General features: G+C 41.5%; 1 protein-coding gene across 3 annotated transcripts in view; it reads left to right on the forward strand.

Moving 5' to 3' along the window:
* LOC117762737 (voltage-dependent calcium channel subunit alpha-2/delta-1) overlaps nt 1-19,063 on the forward strand; it is a 61,968-nt gene that overhangs the window by 33,105 nt on the left and 9,800 nt on the right. For 2 of the 3 annotated variants that reach the window (XM_034587309.1, XM_034587308.1), the window contains exons 11-32: nt 2,518-2,676; nt 3,692-3,796; nt 4,504-4,582; nt 4,821-4,870; nt 4,983-5,072; nt 5,595-5,669; nt 5,986-6,066; nt 6,751-6,825; nt 10,441-10,512; nt 10,781-10,852; nt 11,516-11,577; nt 11,962-12,038; nt 12,925-12,936; nt 14,320-14,328; nt 14,743-14,803; nt 15,274-15,365; nt 16,277-16,358; nt 16,796-16,858; nt 17,450-17,553; nt 18,097-18,186; nt 18,292-18,359; nt 18,762-18,800. In XM_034587309.1, coding sequence (XP_034443200.1) covers nt 2,518-2,676; nt 3,692-3,796; nt 4,504-4,582; nt 4,821-4,870; nt 4,983-5,072; nt 5,595-5,669; nt 5,986-6,066; nt 6,751-6,825; nt 10,441-10,512; nt 10,781-10,852; nt 11,516-11,577; nt 11,962-12,038; nt 12,925-12,936; nt 14,320-14,328; nt 14,743-14,803; nt 15,274-15,365; nt 16,277-16,358; nt 16,796-16,858; nt 17,450-17,553; nt 18,097-18,186; nt 18,292-18,359; nt 18,762-18,800 — 1,617 coding nt within the window. The remainder of the gene's footprint in view (nt 1-2,517; nt 2,677-3,691; nt 3,797-4,503; nt 4,583-4,820; nt 4,871-4,982; nt 5,073-5,594; nt 5,670-5,985; nt 6,067-6,750; nt 6,826-10,440; nt 10,513-10,780; nt 10,853-11,515; nt 11,578-11,961; nt 12,039-12,924; nt 12,937-14,319; nt 14,329-14,742; nt 14,804-15,273; nt 15,366-16,276; nt 16,359-16,795; nt 16,859-17,449; nt 17,554-18,096; nt 18,187-18,291; nt 18,360-18,761; nt 18,801-19,063) is intronic. The other variant, XM_034587310.1, reaches the window with a different exon arrangement.

Genomic DNA, 19,063 nt, shown 5'->3' on the forward strand with positions numbered 1-19,063 from the left:
TGCCCCCACCCCTCCACAAAATTTATTTGAAATTGGTACAAACAAACAACAAACAACAAACAAACAAACAAACAAACAAACGCAGATGAAAACCTCCTTTGTGGAAGTAAAAATAATAACCAGAGGAACCAATGTGCTCGTACAGCTGTGTGTAAACAGAGGTGCAGAATTTATCAGAAAAGTCCATAAAATGTGATGCATGTTTATAATAGATATTGTTAGAGTCGTACTTTTAATATTCACTCTTGACTTCATTTATTTTTGGTTAACCTGGTGGTTTGTTTACAGTCTGTATGATCCTGTGATCGCTGATATTTCTTTCTCCCTCTTGACATTTCTCTACACAATGTTACCTCATTGTCAGATGTCAGCAAAGTAACCTGATGAAGACAGTGTAATAATCACCTACCTATAAAAAATAAGAAAAACAATAACACGTTATATTAAATGGGATTGAACCTTTAATTACCTTCATTCCACCACTCAATCTATCCGTCAGCAAACTGTAAATCAGTGGCGGTCAATTTGTTCCTCCTCCACCAAAACTCATTATTCTTTCTCTCTCTCACCGTCTATCCCTATCTGTTTCCTTCTTCTGTCATTGACTCACTTACACACACACACACACACACACACACACACACACACACACACACACACACACACACACACACACACACACACACACACAGCGCCCTATGTCTGGCCCTGAGGGTGTTGCAACCTGACACTAAATCATTAATCTCTGATATTACCCATAAATCCCTCCTCATTAACAGTAGCCCTGGGACTTAGTTGGCATTTGGTCACGGAAGATGCTCACGCAAACTTCCTCAACAGCTGTGGCGGTTCTGAAGAATGCTGATGTCTGTTCCTGTCTGCTCGTGCTTTCCCGCTCTATCCTCATACTTTTCTTTTTTTCCTCACTCGTGTTCTTGCTTCTTCCTCGACCTGGCACCTCGCTGAGCTGCCGTCACTGTTATCCAGCCTGTTCAGCCCCGTTAGCCGGCGTCGGCCCTGTTAGCCGGCGTCGGTGTGGTTGGCGAGGCCTGAGCACCAAACAAGAGTGGCAGAGAGTCCAGTGGGATTAGGGCTTGAAGATTAGCCTTCTCTCTTGTGTCATCGCTAATCCATTCCCAAGGCCTGGACCATCACACACACACAGATATAAAAGCTGTTGTAATAGGATCACAGGGGAACAGTGGAATTTGGAGTAGATTTGTGTGCGAGGCCAATGACTCTATCTTACAAAGCAATCATGTGTTTTTTTAAGTAATTACAGTAGGTTTTTCTTTTCACTTTGTTGTCATAAGGGGCTTATCTACAAAAATAGTAACGTTGTGTCACATGTAGCCTGAGAGCTCATTATTTCCTTTATGAGATACACCTTGTCATTGTCCTGCTTATAAATCAAGTCTTCACACCCCCCCCCCACCCCCCCCCACCTCTCTTTTTCTGTCCTCTCCTCGCACTTTCTGCTCCTCACCCTCCCACATCTCCACCTCACCTTCCTCTCTTCTCCTTTTAATAGAATATGTGTTAAAAGACCCCGTCTGGTCTACACGGGCAATTGTGTGAGCTTCCATTAAATCTGCGCGTGTGCATGTGGTGCACATATGTGTTTGGTTTGGTTGTGCCTTGGCAGTCGCCTCGATTCAGTCTTTTTTGTCCAACCGCAGCCGTCCTGATAATGCCTTTCAGTTCAATAGAGATGTGTTTGTCTATTACCGTCAATCTAAAAGGAACTTCAAGGCTGCCGGGCTCATTGAAAACACACATACGCACCCATGCTCACAAATGGCGAGGGCTCTTTTTGCCTCGCCGCTTGTCTGTGCACATCAGTGTTTCCAGCCTCCCCACTGGCCGTCTCACAGAGACACATTGATTAGCTGAGATCGATGAGGTGCAGCATTGTTTTAGAAGAGTTCTGCACCGCAATAGATGTGCTTCTTTACTACACTGCTGTCCAGTGTCCTTCACACACTCTTATTATATAACATTGTCTGTAATATTATGTATTCTGTCATTTGCACTTATTGTCATTGTGAGCACTTTAAACAATGTGCTTTCTGTTCATTTCAGGCCAAATTTAAACTTTCAGTTCAGATACTTAACAACAGAGAAAATATGGACCGTCAGTTTGACTTGGAGCACAGCTCAGTGTTGCTGATCAATGCTTGGTGGAGTGTGTGTCGGTTGTGTGTGAGTGTGCATATGTGTGCTGTGGGGGGGAAATGAGGAGGTCTCACCTTTAAAAAAAGATGGTGTTGCTGCCTAACCTCGTTCTTATTTAGCGGAATCTTGTTTCCATGGGTACCAAATCGTTGAGCTCCAAGGATGTGAAGCAATTAGTGGGGTTTGATGAATGTGTCTGTTTACCACTGCCTAATAACAGCCGAGGCCAGGTGGGAGTGCTTCGTGTGTGTGTGCTTGTGCATGTGCCGCATTTATATCATTTGTTAGATATGTATACATGTTGTAGTCGTCTGATTAAATGTCTTTCGCCTCTGCTCCCAGTTCAACACCAGGGTGAAGAAGACGGCGTGTTTCGATCACCTGGTTCAGGCCAACGTGAGGAACAAGAAGCTGCTGAAGGACGCCGTGCAGAACATCACAGCTAAAGGAATAACAAACTACACCAAAGGCTTCGAGTTTGCTTTTGAGCAGCTGTCTGTGGTGAGATTTTAAAGTTTCCTGTTTTTCAAATGAAAGAACACATTGTTTTGTGGAAGTGTGAACGTGCAGCAGGAGCTTTTTGAACGCATGTCACTTGTGATGCCTCCATATTTTCGGAGTATTGTCTTTCACTGCCATCTGCTGGTTGAATGCATTATCTCGACTCAACAGTCCACACATTGAAAAAGATATAAGATGTTACAGATGAATGACCATTCTGAATAAGAGTTATCATAAAATGGAGTTATATAACCCAAACTGCCTATAGATAAATGTGTAATCAACTCAAAACCTGATCTTTTAGATGATATAAGTGACACAGTAGGTTAGATATGTTGCATAGAAACTGTCTGGTCTGAAGCCCTGCTAATGTTTCCATGATGCTGCAATGTTCACATTCTTTTTGAACAAACAAGAGTGGCATGATATGAAAGGATCTTCGAAATAAAAGATTTTATCTTTGTGAGAGTAAATGTATTCAAGAAGCTGAATGACTGTCTCTATTGTTTACTTTAATTTTCAACTGCCAATGGAATAATTATATTCAATTTGATTTGTATACACCAAAATCAAAACATGCATTATCTCAAGGCACTTCAAAAAGTACGGTTGAGACCTTACAATTAGAACCCAACAGTTCCTAAGTAGCATCTGGCAGCAGATGAAAAAAAATCCCTTTCAACAGGAAGAAATCTCGAGCAGATTTAGACTCAGGGCGAGTGGAACATCTGCCTCCACCAGAGAGGAAAGTTGTGGAGCTCAACAAAACAACCAGGATTCATCCACTGGGGATTATGCATATGCACTTTTTATGGGAATATTGCATTTCGCTTTTTGAGATACCTCATTATATACCCATTAAGTAAAGTATCAATAAAAGTTAAAGGAGAAAATCAAAACAGTACATAAGCCAGTGTGTAAAAAGACTGAAAGTATGCGCCTTGTGCCATGTGGTTACTGGGCAATAATGAATGGCACAGTGGTCATAATATCAATGTGTATTTCCTCCGACTAGAAAAATGTGAGCAGAGCAAACTGCAACAAGATCATCATGCTGTTTACTGATGGAGGAGAGGAGAGAGCTCAGGCCATACTGGAGAAATACAATGCTGACAAAAAGGTATGAAGATCACACACACACAGACACACACAGACACACACGCACACAACGGACATAAACTGCAGTGTGAATTGTTTGCTTTTATCTATGTGGATGCGCTCCATTGTAGTTTTTATGAGACTCAGCCTTTTTGAGCTCCCATTGGGTTGAAACATCCGTGCGCACATCCTCTGTACCCAAAACTTTATGCAAGAGGCAGACAAGGCTTTCTGCATATTGTGTAAAACAAAGACCTGCTGACACACACACACACACACACACACACACACACACACACACACACACACACACACACATACACAGATGCACATGAGCACACTCAAATGTGCACATGCACCACGTAGACAATATGAGAATGTCACACACACTTCAGAAAACAATGACAGAATATTAAAAGTCCACATTAAGGAAAATGTAAGCATTCATTTCCGACTTAAAATATCTGAGACAGTTTATTTGTGACTGATTCAATATGAATTATTGTTAATCAGAAGTGAATGATGCATAAGACTGTGATTATATCATAATTTGTCTGTTGAATATGGTATTAGAAATTGTATAAGGATAAAATAATCATCAAACAACTAAAATTTAAAGTAAATGAGGAAAAATGTTTAGAAAAACACACATCAGTTATTCTATTTTCTCTCTGTATATATTTTACTGTAGTAAGAGGTAATGTTGTTGAATTGAATCTCGTGCTCCAGGTGAGGATCTTCACCTTCTCAGTCGGACAACACAACTATGACAAAGGACCCATTCAGTGGATGGCTTGTTCCAACAAAGGTACAGTTCACACTACACATCAGTGAGTGTTATTGTCAATTAGTGACAGCCTGAGAATTAGATTATGTTCCGTTAATTATTTCAAATGAGTTTAATATGTGTCTAATGATACACCTGACACTCGTGATGCAGCGGTCGACACTACAAATATATATCCTGCATCGTTTCTTCCCATTTCCTCGATGCGTACTGGTTATCCGTTGCGTTCTCGAAGCTTTTTGTCTCATCATTTTTCCAGGTTACTTCTATGAGATTCCGTCCATCGGAGCCATCAGAATAAACACGCAGGTGCGTTTAGCAGATGATTTATTCATTTCCTCATTCATAATTTAACGTTTTCATTCTGTCTGCACAGAAACCTTAATCTGGGAAATACAATGCTGCTGTTTGTCAAATGTAGGAGTACCTGGATGTCCTGGGGCGACCCATGGTTCTGGCAGACAAGCAGGCCAAACAGATCCAGTGGACCAATGTGTACCTTGATGCCCTGGTATGACATCACTGTTTAAGTCCCGAGGGGTGATTGTAAATTCACGATCTACAAGTTAGAAAGTGTCAATTTTAGAAAACCCAGCACAGTTCTTTTTCAACACCGACACAATTAATCCAGTCGGATCTTGCCAATGATGGTGATCACTTTTAATTCACCTCTTCTTCACCATGCTGTGAGAAGGGACACCCTCCCCCCCTTGTTGCCACCATGTCCTCATGGACGTCTCAGCAGATGACTGCACAAAGGCTGACCCCATCATTTTCAATTGGGCGAAACAGAAACACCATGAATATTAAATTTAAATATGATTAACTTGAAACTTTTTTGCAATGTCTCTCAAAGAGTTGAAGTGCTGAACACGTAACCAGAGCTGTAGTACTCATCTCCTTTGGCCGCAAACCTATCAATCACCCCTCGTATATATTTCACAGCTGAATGACGCTGAAATATTGTTTTTTTGTTTTAACGTGATAAGATTCCCGAGTTGAGGAGTCGTGTGTTTGCTTTTCTCTCCATCAGGAACTGGGTCTGGTCATCACGGGAACACTCCCTGTCTTCAATAGAACCATGACCGTAGATGAAAGGCATGGCGAGGTACAGTGGTCTGTTTTTTACACAGCGCTCTTCTAATCTTGATGAACACTCGTCCATTCACACACACACTCATTTCATCCGTGTGCAGCACTTTCTCTATCTCACACTACTCCCACACGGCCGGCACAGCTGTCAGGATTAAGTTGGGGTTCAGTATCTTGCCCAAGGACACACGGAACGTGGGAGAACGGGGGAGAATCTCCTTATTTCTGTTCAGTGGACAACCCACTCTACCTTCTGAGACACACACATTGTGGGTGGAGTCAGCCGACCTGATAACAAGTTTTTCATCAGTCTTTTTCTCCCATTCTCTTAGCACCAGAACCAATTGATTCTCGGTGTGATGGGGATCGACGTGTCTCTGGATGACATCAAGAAACTCACGCCACGCTTCACTGTGAGTTTTACATCCATGTGTGAGAACAAGCACGCAAAAAACAACACTTGTCTTGTGACAACATCGAACTTAACTAATATAGCACCTTTCAAACAAATCCAATGCTGTGATATATAAGTGACTGACAAAACATGGGAATGTTAAAAACTAATTAAAAAAATTCAGATTTAGAGATTTAGAAATGTTAGTAAAACAAAGCAGATAAAAGTAGATAATAGTGATAAACAAATAAATATAAATAATAAAACCGCACAGATATAAAACACCACATAAAATCCTGACTAAACAGCTGGGTTTCTAATTTTAGTTTAAAAGTATCCACATGTTCCTGCTCCTCTCAGATCCTCTGAAGGGCTGCTACAGTGACTCCAAGAGCAACGGCTGAAAGCAGCAGTGTCACTGTATGTTTCTGGTTCTGCTTTATGGAACAGCTCAAAGAGAAGAGCCAGATGATCACATGAGATAGAACTTTTCAATCTCGATGCGATGCCGTGCAATGTGTTGTTCTTTTTTTATAACACCTTTTTTTAAATCAACCTTGAAAATGTCCTTGTGATGAATTACAGCCACTTTATTGTCTGTTATTCCAGCTGTCAGTACAGCACAGTTCATGAACAAGCATCATGTGGTTTATTTGGACACAAAGTTTGAATTTCCCTCTCCTCTGTTCATCTCTTGTATCAGATTGGTCCAAATGGATACTACTTTGCCATTGACCCCAATGGATACGTCCTGCTGCACCCCAACCTCCAGCCGAAGGTAATGGCAGCCGGCCCGATGCATCACTTTGTGTGGCAATGTCTCGAAACATTATATAATATTCTGACTATTCCACATGGTTACACAACAACTGCTTGGACTTAATGAATAGCACGCAGGCCAGCAGATGGTGCGGGCTCCTTTCAAACTTTTCTATGTGCTGTCACCTTATCAGTCTTCATAAAGGGAAACCATTACCAAGTTCGAGCAGGACCTGATATCATCAGTCCTCAGACGTCAGCTAGAAGGTCACTCATTACCATGCAGGGTAAAATAGATATGAAGGATATGCAGACTTGGCAACAGAAAGGCATATATGTTTAAGAATGAAGGATGAAAAGAGCCACTGTGGCATATAGTGGAGATAATGTGTTTTAAAGTGAAAATAGTACACCCCATCTAAATTCATTGACTCCACTATGAGAATATATCATGGCACTGCTGTTGGTATTTTCTCACTTATTCAGGGTAACTTGTACGAGACGTCTGGCTCACCTTCAAGCAATTAAATGATTTCAACAGTATTAATAGCAACATTAAAGTTTGAAATATAGAAATTGCCACTTTACTGACTTCGTATCGCCTGTGTTGAACTACCACAAGCCCCCTGAGTCATCTAACTCCTCATATGAATGCAGCGGGACAACTAGCCACGGGCAGGTATTAAGATGTAAGAAATTAGCCATGACCCCCATGAGAGCTTTTCCAACTCACCCCTCAGTAAATCCCTCTCACTGCCTTCAGCCCGAGGCAATGCAAGCTCTGACAGGCCGCTCCGTGGCCATGTGCTGGCCAGGACTGAGGGGGTCATGATTTTCAGAGGCGAGCACCTCCCTCAATCTGAAACACTGGATCCCTGGAGACACACACACTCACATGCCATCCATCATTTCACAACCCTCCACGATGTGATCAATCAAGAGAATCCACCACTCTTCTCAAAGCGCAGTTAAGTTTAAGTTCAGATCTTGGTTCAGAACTAGTAGTGTATGAAAATATGCTACTAGTTCTCTCTCTGGAGAAAAAAACAAAAATTACTCTAGAGATAGTAGACAAGTGATAAGTGCTGTGTTTGTGATAATGGGCTTTGATAATTTCCCACAGCACAGTGTGAAACATTTGTAGACTTTAAAATGCATCACTATGAATCTGTGTCTATAATTTTCCCAGAAAAGGATTGGAAACAGGAAGCTCAGGCTCAATGATAAGTATGCTGTCACTTTTCATGAGGTGAGACAGTAGAGGTATAGTGCTGTGCATTGAATTAGTGGTCCCTAAACGTAGCAGTGTGGAATTTTCTGTATCGTCTCCCCATAGCTTTTCTTATCATTGTAGATATAGAAGCAGTAGAGCAGCAGCAGCAGCACTTTTTGCAGCGGCTGTGGATGAACTTCTCATGTGTGTGAATTTTGTATTTGTGTTTGTGTTGGAAAATATTGTGGCAAGTTTCATACTAAAATAAATTAAGGGAGATACACTGGTGATTTGTTTGTCACCTATAGACACCTCCATAGGTTTTACCTGGATGTCATTCCTAATGGTCTTAAACATTTGAGGATAGTATTTGGCACTTTTATGCAATCACACACACACGCACAAAAACACTCACCCACCACCACCAGCTGTTGTGTGTAAGAGTCAATCACTCGCTGTCTTAGTGAATCAGAATTTGTGAATGCTGATGGTGACCTTGAGCAATTTCAACATTTCCCTTTCATTTCTCTCTCTCACACACACACACACACACTCCCCTGTTGCAGTATTGTTTTTATTTTGATCTCACACTTCAGCTCACCTCATCGGATCTCTTGCTGACAAGTCTCTCTTTTTACCCTCTCATCCTGTCTTCTCAGTCTTGTTGCTCTTCTTTTCTCACTCCATATTTCTTATTTGATCTCTTTCACTTTTCCATTCACACCATCCAGTGTTCCCGTTTCCTGCCGTGTTGCCTGTGTGTGTTTGATGTTTCATTCTGTGTCAGCCCCGCATCGCTTGATCTCTCATTCTTTCTCTTCTCATTTTCTTGTTGACATGCATCATCTTCATCGTCTTCCTTTGCTGCTCCATTTCATTTCACTTACCACCAAATGTAAGGTACTCCACTCGTGCATGTTAATGATTCACACTTCATCTAGTTAACGCTCTAGCTTCCTTTTAAAATGAAATCAAAAGTCTAGAGATAATTTTATTAAATACTAGCAGTGTTGGGGAACAGCAGAATACAAGTCATTTTGTAACATAGTATTTATAATAGAAAATAATAATAATTGTAATTAGTTACACTTTAAATAGGCAGTAATTGCTGAAATGTAGAAGTACTTGTGCTGTTAAAGTTGGATACATATAGCTACCTTTTTAGTCAAATTGCAAGCTGACTGCAGATCTGCCTGTTAATCTAGCCGGGGGGGGGGGGGCAGACAAATTTACTACACATGGGAGGTTTGGCCAATTACTGATGTCCAATAATGTATATACATAACATCACACTGTACCAACATGTCTGGAAACTTTGAGAAGTGCAACCTTTTAGTTTGTGTGCCGGCTTCCTTGCGAGCTTTAGGAAATCAGAGGGTGTAAACTTCTCTGGTGCTGTTTTTAGTTCAGGAGGATTATTGGCAAGCCAACAAAGTGCAAATGTTCTTTGGAACTCTAAATTCACATATTTCTTTCTTGTTTACTGTTTTTTTACTGTAACATAATGCTGTGGAAATGAAGGGTAAAGGAAAAGAAAAAGTCTCTTCATCCTTTTTGCCAGACTACACATCACGATGAGAGTGACTCCTCACTTTCAGTCTACTTAGCACATCCAGAGTCACAATTTAAACATTTAAGTGTTTAAAATACTCACTTTCAGTCATCTAACGGAATAAAACCAACGTTTAAGGGCATATATTCCGTAAACCTGCAACAAAATACATTCTTGAAAGTAACCCACACTATGTTCTCATCGCATCACCCCACATTTCGAGGACAGACCAGTATCAGATTCCATGTACTGCTGTTTTATAGAGAGGCACTAGATTACTGCTACCCTTTTATACCACCATAAAGCCACTCAGACGTATAGGGTTTTTAAGAGGGGACATTAATAGGGTGCAGTGTCACTTTGTATCAAATCCAAATCGGCTGTGTCTGGTGTCACAGATATGTTGTCAAAAAGCTGCCATGTGGTACCCGCTGTATTCTGTACACCTGGGATTTGATTAGATTCACATGTAGAGGAAAATAACTGGCACTGCTCCGGGTATTGAACACAAAAGAACACTGTTGCTCAAATAATTGATGTCCACGATACGTTATTTTATGCAATGGCATTAGTAAGTCGTAGAGGGAAATTGCTCTCTGTGGCTGATTGCCATGATAAAAACCCATCGCTGAATAACGAGTAAAATGGTCCACTGCATTTTATATTTTACTGTATCAGCTCAGCACGCTTTCGATGGAGTGATCTGAATGTGGGTTATTATTACATCATAAACTTTGCCTCCAGTCAAACTTGGCTCGTGATAAGCCTTAAGCAAAGGGTTCTTTCTTTGGCATCAATCCTATCATGTGTCATTTGATTTGTTTGCGTGTAGTCGTATTAAGTCGTGTCATGTGTTTCCCTTTCTACAGAATCCTAAATTCCAGGAACCTGTAACTCTTGACCTTCTGGATGCCGAGCTTGAAAATGACATCAAAGTGGAGGTAGAGCATGCAAATATATGGAATTCTTCATACCAGCACACACACACACACACACACAAGATACACATCAGGCAGGTATACAGGTACCAGATGTCTCATGTCTCCCAATAAAGCCTACATGTCCAGTCTCTGCTAGTGATTTACTCAGTGTCCCTAACTTATTAGGATGAAGTGATGACACAGAATGTTGTCAAATCAGCTGATACTCTGTGAATCAGATCCAGTGTGACTGAAAGTAAACTGTCTTTGTCTCCATCTCTCCCTGTAGATCAGGAAAATGATGATCGACGGGGAGATAGGCGAACGCACCATTCATACTCTGGTTAAAACTCAGGATGAGGTAAGAGAAAATACGCTGCTGGGGAACTTTATAAGTGTCTCATCTTTTATTGGTTTCCTATCACAAACTGTGGCTGACATCAATATATATGTTTAATGCAACATTGTATTAATTGTATAAGGTAAAGGGGACACTATAAAGATAGTGTTGTAACTACAATGGAATGTTTTTGCCAATTTGTCAACCTATGTTAATTATCAGATTAAGGTTATTGTTTTTTTTTACTTAACCAAAATTACATCAATAAACCTACATCTAAAACATGTAAACCTAATTCTTTCCACCACCATTATGTGTTTGTGCACATTTAAAGTTACCTTGATCCCTGCTACAAGAAGAACGGGTCACTGCTGTTTGTAATTAAGCTCCTTTTGCCTTGACAATAGAATACCATCCACTAATATACTTGACGAAAACACACACATATTTTCTACTTTTGAAAATGAATAAAAAATGAATAAAAATCAAATAAAAATAAAAAATATATATATGGATCATGTTTTGGGTTGTTTTTGTTCAATCGAAAATAAAAATCTAAACATGTTAATAAATACTGATCAAGTTGGGGCTTTTAAAAATAAATGATACAAAAAAATGACATGGCATTAGAAATACAAATCAGTTCTGAATGCCAGTTCTTGTGTGATTTATTATCTCTGGCAGAGATACATAGATAGAGGAATCCGGACCTACACATGGGCACCAGTCAATGGAACAGATTACAGGTGAGTGAGCCAAGTCTGTAATATGCTGTAATACTTCACTAGGCTGTTTGACTGAGGACGACCCACTGTCACTAGCTAGAGCACTGCTGCTGATGGAGGACACAGTTTGAACCAACAGGGGTCGCTCTCTTGTTTCTAACATCAGACTGTGTTTGGTTAACAGGAAAAACATTAACAGTAAGAACATGTTTTTGAATTTCAATCATGGACTTTGGATGTGCATCTTTTCTAGAAATACAATATAATCACTTTTTAAAAGTGCTTCACACAACATTTTGGAAGATATTGAATGTCCTGCGAATAATAACTTCCGTAAAATGCCATCATCATCTTCATCAGCATCAGCATCATCATCATCACTCTGACTGTTTGTCTCTTCTGCAGCCTGGCTCTCGCCCTGCCTAAATACAGTGAACACTTCATTCAAGCTAAACTAGGGGAAGACATGAAAGAAGCTATGTGTGAGTATAACACATCAATCAGGTTTTATTTTTCCTACACGTGCATCTATCTCTCAGCTACAGTCTTTGGGTTGTGCACTTGAGTGTCTCCACTTGCTTTGTATTTCTTGCTCCTCGCCAGAGCCACTCCTTTGTGTTCGCTGCTCAGATCAGCGGATCCCCACTGTGCTTGTCTTTTGTAGTGTAACCCGCTGCTCAGTCGGCCCCTCACTCCCACACAAACTCATCCACATGCCCCCCCCCCCTCTGCCCGACCCAGCCCAAAGCACTGGCTCTTTTGATCTTGTCCACATTTTGCTCTCCTCTTCTTCTTCACTCCCGTCGACTGGCCCTCCTCCTGGCTCAGGACAAGACGAAACCTCCCTCACCTCCTCTCCCTGCTCGTTATCGCCTCGCCTACAGTACCAAACTTCTCTTATCTTCTCCTCCACTCTTTTTCAGTAAATTCCAGTATTTCTGTCTCTATAATTCCTTGTCCTCAGGCTCATCTTCAGGGGAAACAGACAGACTTAACTTTTAGATTTTTTTTCTCTCTGTGTCAGGTTCTTTGCTTTTCTCTGTCTCTTTATCTAATCTGTAAATCTGTCCTCACCTCGTTCTCTTTATTTCTCCGAACATCTCTCTCCCCTCCCTCCGTTTTTCTCTTTTACTTCAGCTTACTTTATTTTTTTGCGCTCTCAAGGCTGTCTCGCTGAATGATTCACCGTGGGTGCTTCTCCTAACAGCTCAAAACACAACTAATATTTTCTCATAAATCACAAGGATAAAACTCAATGATATACACCCACACTGAGCTGTGTATGCAACTGTCACAATTTCTATCTTTTTTTGCATTGTCTGATGCCACATTTCCCTTTCTCTGCTGCCTCTACGTGGGATTTTACAGCTTCTACTTGGGGCAAGTACTAATTGTTCTCCTGCATAAGCATATTTTTTACTTTACTTACTTTACTTGCTTGCATGGTTGTATTTCACAAAGTATTTAGTGATGGACGACAGTGGAGCATGAATGCTAATGATCCCTTTATAGAAGTCCGGATGGATGCTTTGATCAAGGGCTGTAATTAGTAGAAAAACACAGGATTCAGCACAGAGCCATCTGGCTTTAGTGAATTTTTCATAACTTTGATGTGACGCCACAAAGCATAAACTCCTAATGGCGGAGTTATTCCAGCAGATGAGATTGTGACTGAGCGCTCCGGCCCGTGCATCACTCCCTCTCTGCCATAACGAGTCTGTCACTGTGCCATAAAGGCTGTCAGAACGTTTACAGGCCTGTTAAAGAAAGTAACACACCATGCCTTGCTGCCACAGACTGCTCCGATAGGGATTTGGGGACTCTAAAGTTCTCTGTACAGCCGTGTAGAGTTTCAGGCTGGAGCCAGACCACCTCTACCTCGATCCATCTTACCACTTCCCTGCAGTAGGTGCTTCCTGCAGCCACCTGTCCTGCTAATACATGAGGGAGGTTCCTCAGCCAAGGGTGTGATGGATGAACTTAGAGATTGTTTTTTTTCTCACCCATACAGTTAAAGTACAGCACTTGTTGAATAAATGACCTGATACTGGGGGTTGTCGAGAGACGGTGACAGAGAATTAAAGAGCAAAAAATAGAGAGCAAGAGTATGGTGTGGAAAGCAATTGGACTTATCGACACCCCGCTTAGTCTTTAGTGTCAGAAGGACAATGAATCTGCCTGTTATGTTTTATGTGGAGGACATTGTTTCATCCTGCACCAGATTTCCATGACCCCGAGGAAGCTCAGTGCTCAGTAATTGTTTTTGCAGACTGCGCCGCACGACTTCATATATTTTAAAGGCCAAGTCCAAACTGTCTTCAGTTTAAGAGAGCAGTGAATGATGGCCATCGGTGCCTGTCATGTCATTTACGAGATAAGAATTACCAGACAGTATTTTAAATGAAATCCAGAGCCAGGGCAGACAACGCATCGACTGAAGTAATTTCCTTTTATTACTACTCTATGTTTACATGTTGTTGTCTTAATATAGCCCCCCCCCCCCCTACTTATCATTTAATTTTCCATGTTCCTAGAAAGTGCACTCCATCTTTCTTTGTATTTAAAGTTTGTCTTTTAGATATATTGAGTTTCCACTGCAGATTAGTATCTTATTACAAGTTGTGAGAAATATTCATGAGTTTCAGCAGATTTTCCGAGGTATGACATCACTTCTAACATGATGAATGGATTTTTATCATCCTTTGTCTCCCCCCCCTCCACTTTTCTCCTCCCCTCATCTCGCTCTCCCTGGGGTCACAACAGGGCAAGGAGGCAAGTATTTCTCAGTCAGTTATTCTCTCATGCCCCCCCCCGCTGCACCTCCATCCACTCTCTCTACCTTCATCCATCACCTCATATCTGGCCAATATTGTATGTGTCCGTGCATGTGTATGCATGTATGGGGGGGGGGGGGGGGCATTAAGATAGAGTATGTGCACTACATGTGTCCATGTATCACGCTGCATTTTCTTTAAAATTTGATATGACCATTGAATTGTCAAGTGAGTCTGGACTAAAAAAATCTCACAGCATGAATACCAGTGGGATTTCTTGTATCAGTTCATAAATCGAGAATAATCTTTATTGCACTCACTGTGATCTACCTACTGTGGTGATATAAATATGGGATACTTCACAGTTCTGTCAATTATAAGCCTGAACCAGATGTTTCTGTGTTTCCAAAAGCTATGGAGACGATGCAGCTGGATAGGTTTGATGAATTTGGTCACACCTACATCGCTCCGAGGTGAGTGACCCTTACTCTACTGTACAACCCCCTTTCATTATGACCTAACGCTGAGAATGAATAAGATCCCACACAGCAACATAGTTCTGGGCCACACAGTCACACAGTCACACTGCCATCTGACCCATTTACTGCCAGGAGCAATGGCACTTGGGCAGCCCACTGTCAGATCTGGGCCACTAGTAAGCTATAGCAATACCACATGTCAACCAAAGGTGCCAAAGGTGGCCCAAATTAGTTTTGTGCTATTTGGGCCGTATTCACCATTTACCACATGGGCCACTTCAGGGTTAACATCAGGATTACACTTTGCCTCAGAGCACCGCAAGTTTGCCAAAAAACTAACACACCCACAACAAACGTGGGCCACATTAGCTGTTTTAGGTTCACGTGCATTTTTTCCGGGCCACAAGAAGTCCAGATGCTATCTGGGGGCATGGATTGAAACCGATCGATAATGTTTTTTTCAGGGAGTACTGCAAAGAGCTGAAGTTGTCACTCAACAACACCCAGTTTCTCCTCGACTTCAACCAGTTCATCGAAAGAACCCCTCCAGAAGCATGTGAGTCATGTTGTGCAGAAATAAGAGTGGAACTTTTTGAGTATGTACTCGTGCCTGATACGTTTTATTGACCGTCTTGGTAGAATTTCCACCCTGATCTCACAATGGTCAACAGCTGAAGGTCAAAGCGTGACTCTGCTTATTAGATTAGTGTTGTCTATAAGCACAGTGACATCAGCCACATCGACTGGGTTTCCAAGAAGCCTGAGGCTGTCATGCTACACAGTGACTCACAATGATTCATCATCATCTAATGGATCCCACGCCTAGTATGGCTCACCACCGTCATCAAGCTAATGGATCGAGGTATCCTTGATCCGTTTTAACCCAAGGTCAAGTCTTATACTCAGGCGTTAATGGTTTTCTTGCTACAGTCTGTGCAGTATGTTGAGTCTTCATGAAAAGTTATGGAGTTATGGAGATGATTTAAAACAGTGCTCAATATAGACGATGTGTTGGAACTACTTTGAACTTAACACGCACATATCATTCTCCTCAAAGTACTTTTCTATTTAATTCAATACGCTGTTATCCCCTCTCTTCTAAATCTACAACAGCCAGTTCTTCACAAAGTCGAGAACCGACAAAGACACCTCTCCCCACTTTATGATTTCTTGACAATATCATTTTCCCCCCTCATGTGTCTGAGGAGAGGATTTGGTTAAACACACCTGCTCTTTCTCAGAGCCGGACTTTCACCTTCATTCACTTAATCACTAGTCTTCCCATTATTCTCACTGTTGGCCATTGAACAGATTTACTGCAGAAATCCCTCTGCAAGCCAAAAGCACATCATATGTTTTTTTCATTTTGGCCCTGTCCATATTTTAAATAACAGGCTACCATTGCTCCCATTACCATATTTCTCTATCAAGCACCGTCATTGTGGTGTTGTAAAATTTGTCTTTCAGGTAACGTGTCCCTCGTGAGTCGGCTGATCCTGGACGCAGGTCTGACGGCTGAACTGGTTCAACTTTGGAATGAGCAGAGTGTGTAAGTGTGAATCCTTTCTGCTCATCTCTGCAATGCAAAGAGTAGGTCTCAGACTTCATTAACACATTGTTTCACTCTGTAGCATTCTACTTCACCTATATGACCAGAGCCGATGCTTATTTCATGACTGAGCCAGTTTTCTTTCATTCTTTTCTGCTCTGGGTGATTCGATCACGTCTAACGAGTGAAACGCGATGAAAGCAAAAGCACAAAATGCATATCACACCCAAACACACTGAGCTCTGCCAAGACATGCAAAGAAAGTACAATTATTACATCTGTCTTCCCGCTCATGGTTTGCCTCTTTGCACACAATGCACACAGGGTATCTGTTAAACATTAGGGGATGTAGAGATGGGCGACTCTTTGGGGCGAATTTTGCATCTGCGTGATTCACTTTGATGTTTGATTGGCTGTTGTTTTTCCCTCGCGCTCAGGGATGGGATTGTCGCCAGGTTTGTAGCCACAGATGGAGGAATCACGCGGGTCTACCCACGAAGGTACTCTCCTCTCTCGCCTCTCAGCTTTCGCTTCTCGAATTAGCTCCCGCGTTTTGAAATAGCACAGCCACTTTTGTCCAAATGTCTCCGTGATGTGAGATGAAAACGGACACCGACTGTAATACTCTTAGGTTTAGCACTTTTGGCTCATTTACTCACCTGCTCCACTGGGTTACTTTCCAGAACAAGGAGGATTAGACACTTTCAGCTGAAATCCCGGAGCTTGCCAGGCCCTTACGGATCGTGGGTCAAATCCACAAATCCAGCAGCCAAACGCAGCTCATTTTTGCTCAATTTCCTCTCAGCTGCTTGAGTCTGAACTATATTTGGGGGCCTCCACTTTGCCAGAATATAACATTCCAGCAGAAGATGAATGTGTATTCCTCCTGACAATAAAAAAAAAAAATGAAATAGTTATTGCTTTTAATGGATCGTGCCCTTGTCATATATCAGCTGCACTGTCTTCGATGACTGACATTTGGCTGCAGATTAAAATATAAAAGGTTCAGATAGATCAAACACATTCACTCTTGTGTTTAATGCATATAACTGTCCATATATAACATTATGTGTCTATATTAATGTTTCCAGTGCTGCGGAAGAGTGGAGCGAGAATCATGAGACCTACGAGTCCAGTTTCTACAAAAGGACCCTGGACAATGAAATTTATATTTTCACAGCTCCAGCTTTCAACAGTAAGTTTTTTTTTTGAAAGGGGTCAAAGGATGTGTATGTGTGCACACGTTTCCGTGCACGATGATCCTCAGTGTGGTCTGGCACCGAGCCTATCCTGCTCTCTCCTGCCTTTGGACGTCATCCCAACCCTGCTGGCAGAGATCACACTCTCAGGCCTCTGATATCACTCTCTTTAATCCTTCATCTCTTCCCGCTGTGTCTTTCAGCACTCATCCCTGCCCACCCCTCCCCTCCCGCCCCGTATTCTTCCTGCTATCTGCACTGATCTCTCTAACACACACCAGGACAGGCAAATGTCAGTGTAGCGCAGCCATAGCCACACTTGACTGGATTAACACATGTATCGGCCTGACAGACTCTCCACTCCACGGGCATAATTTACAAGCAGCTAAAAATGTGCAGAATTTCCCGAAATAGATGAGACCAATTTTGCTGAATTCCAACTGTGCTGCTCGTTCTCTTCATGTCCTTTTCAACATAACTTCAGACAAATTGCCATGATTGCTGTTTCTCTTCCTTTGTGTGTCCTCTCTAAACTGCAGCGGAGGGAAGAGAGCCTGTTTCTGAGCCATGTATTCTCGTGAGCAAAGCAGTGGACCTCACCATCGACAAAGTCACACTCAAACCAGCAGGTCCGTTTGGCTGATACCAGACCGAGTGTCTCTTGTGGTGCGACACAAATGAAAAGATCCAACGGCTCATTCATCCCTCTGTCTGTTTTGTGCTTGGTTCTGCAGTGGTTGGAGTGAAACTCAATATCTCCTTCTGGATGAACTCTTTCATGAATGCTACTCTGAAACTGAATGTAAGTTTGTTTTAATAAAGGTTATTTGTGTTGTATAATCTCTGACACCTTTAGCCACGTAGAGTATTAGTCTTGGCTACATGACATTGGTCTGTCCTGTCAGTAGTGTTTTTTTTCACTCACTTACACTACTAACAATATATATGACAATATATTAAGTTTTTCTTTTTAATTTCCAAGCATCTTTGAAAAACACAATGTGCTTGAACAAGCAACAATTTTCAAAGTATGTTCAATGACGTGTAGCTTTACTCAAAGTTAACAAGAATAGAAACGTGGAATCAGGAGATGGGTTTTGGACCTATAATTGGCTCCTCTGTGTAAGTTGTGGCTCCTTGACGGCCAATGATTGAGAAAAATCTCGCTCCACCAATGGTTAACTTTTTATTTTCTACCTCCTAGTGCAAGGATGAAATCTGTGGCTGTCTGAAGAATGACAAGGTACAGAAATACAGCTCACTGGAACTAATCCATTTTCATCTTTTGCTTTGAACATGTTTATCATCCCCATTCTCTATGCTACGCTAACAGCTTTGATTAGGACTTTCATATTGCATTAAAGGATAAGAAAAGTTGTGATAAGTTTTTTGCCTGCAATGTAATTCTTATTTAAGTTTGATTATTATCTCTTTTTACAATATTGCTAAATGGACTGTATTTATATACACTTATCTAGTCTTAATGGCCACTCAAAGCACTTAAGG

Source organism: Hippoglossus hippoglossus, chromosome 6 (genome assembly GCF_009819705.1).
Source record: "Hippoglossus hippoglossus isolate fHipHip1 chromosome 6, fHipHip1.pri, whole genome shotgun sequence".
In the NCBI taxonomy this organism is placed as follows: Eukaryota; Metazoa; Chordata; class Actinopteri; order Pleuronectiformes; family Pleuronectidae; genus Hippoglossus; species Hippoglossus hippoglossus.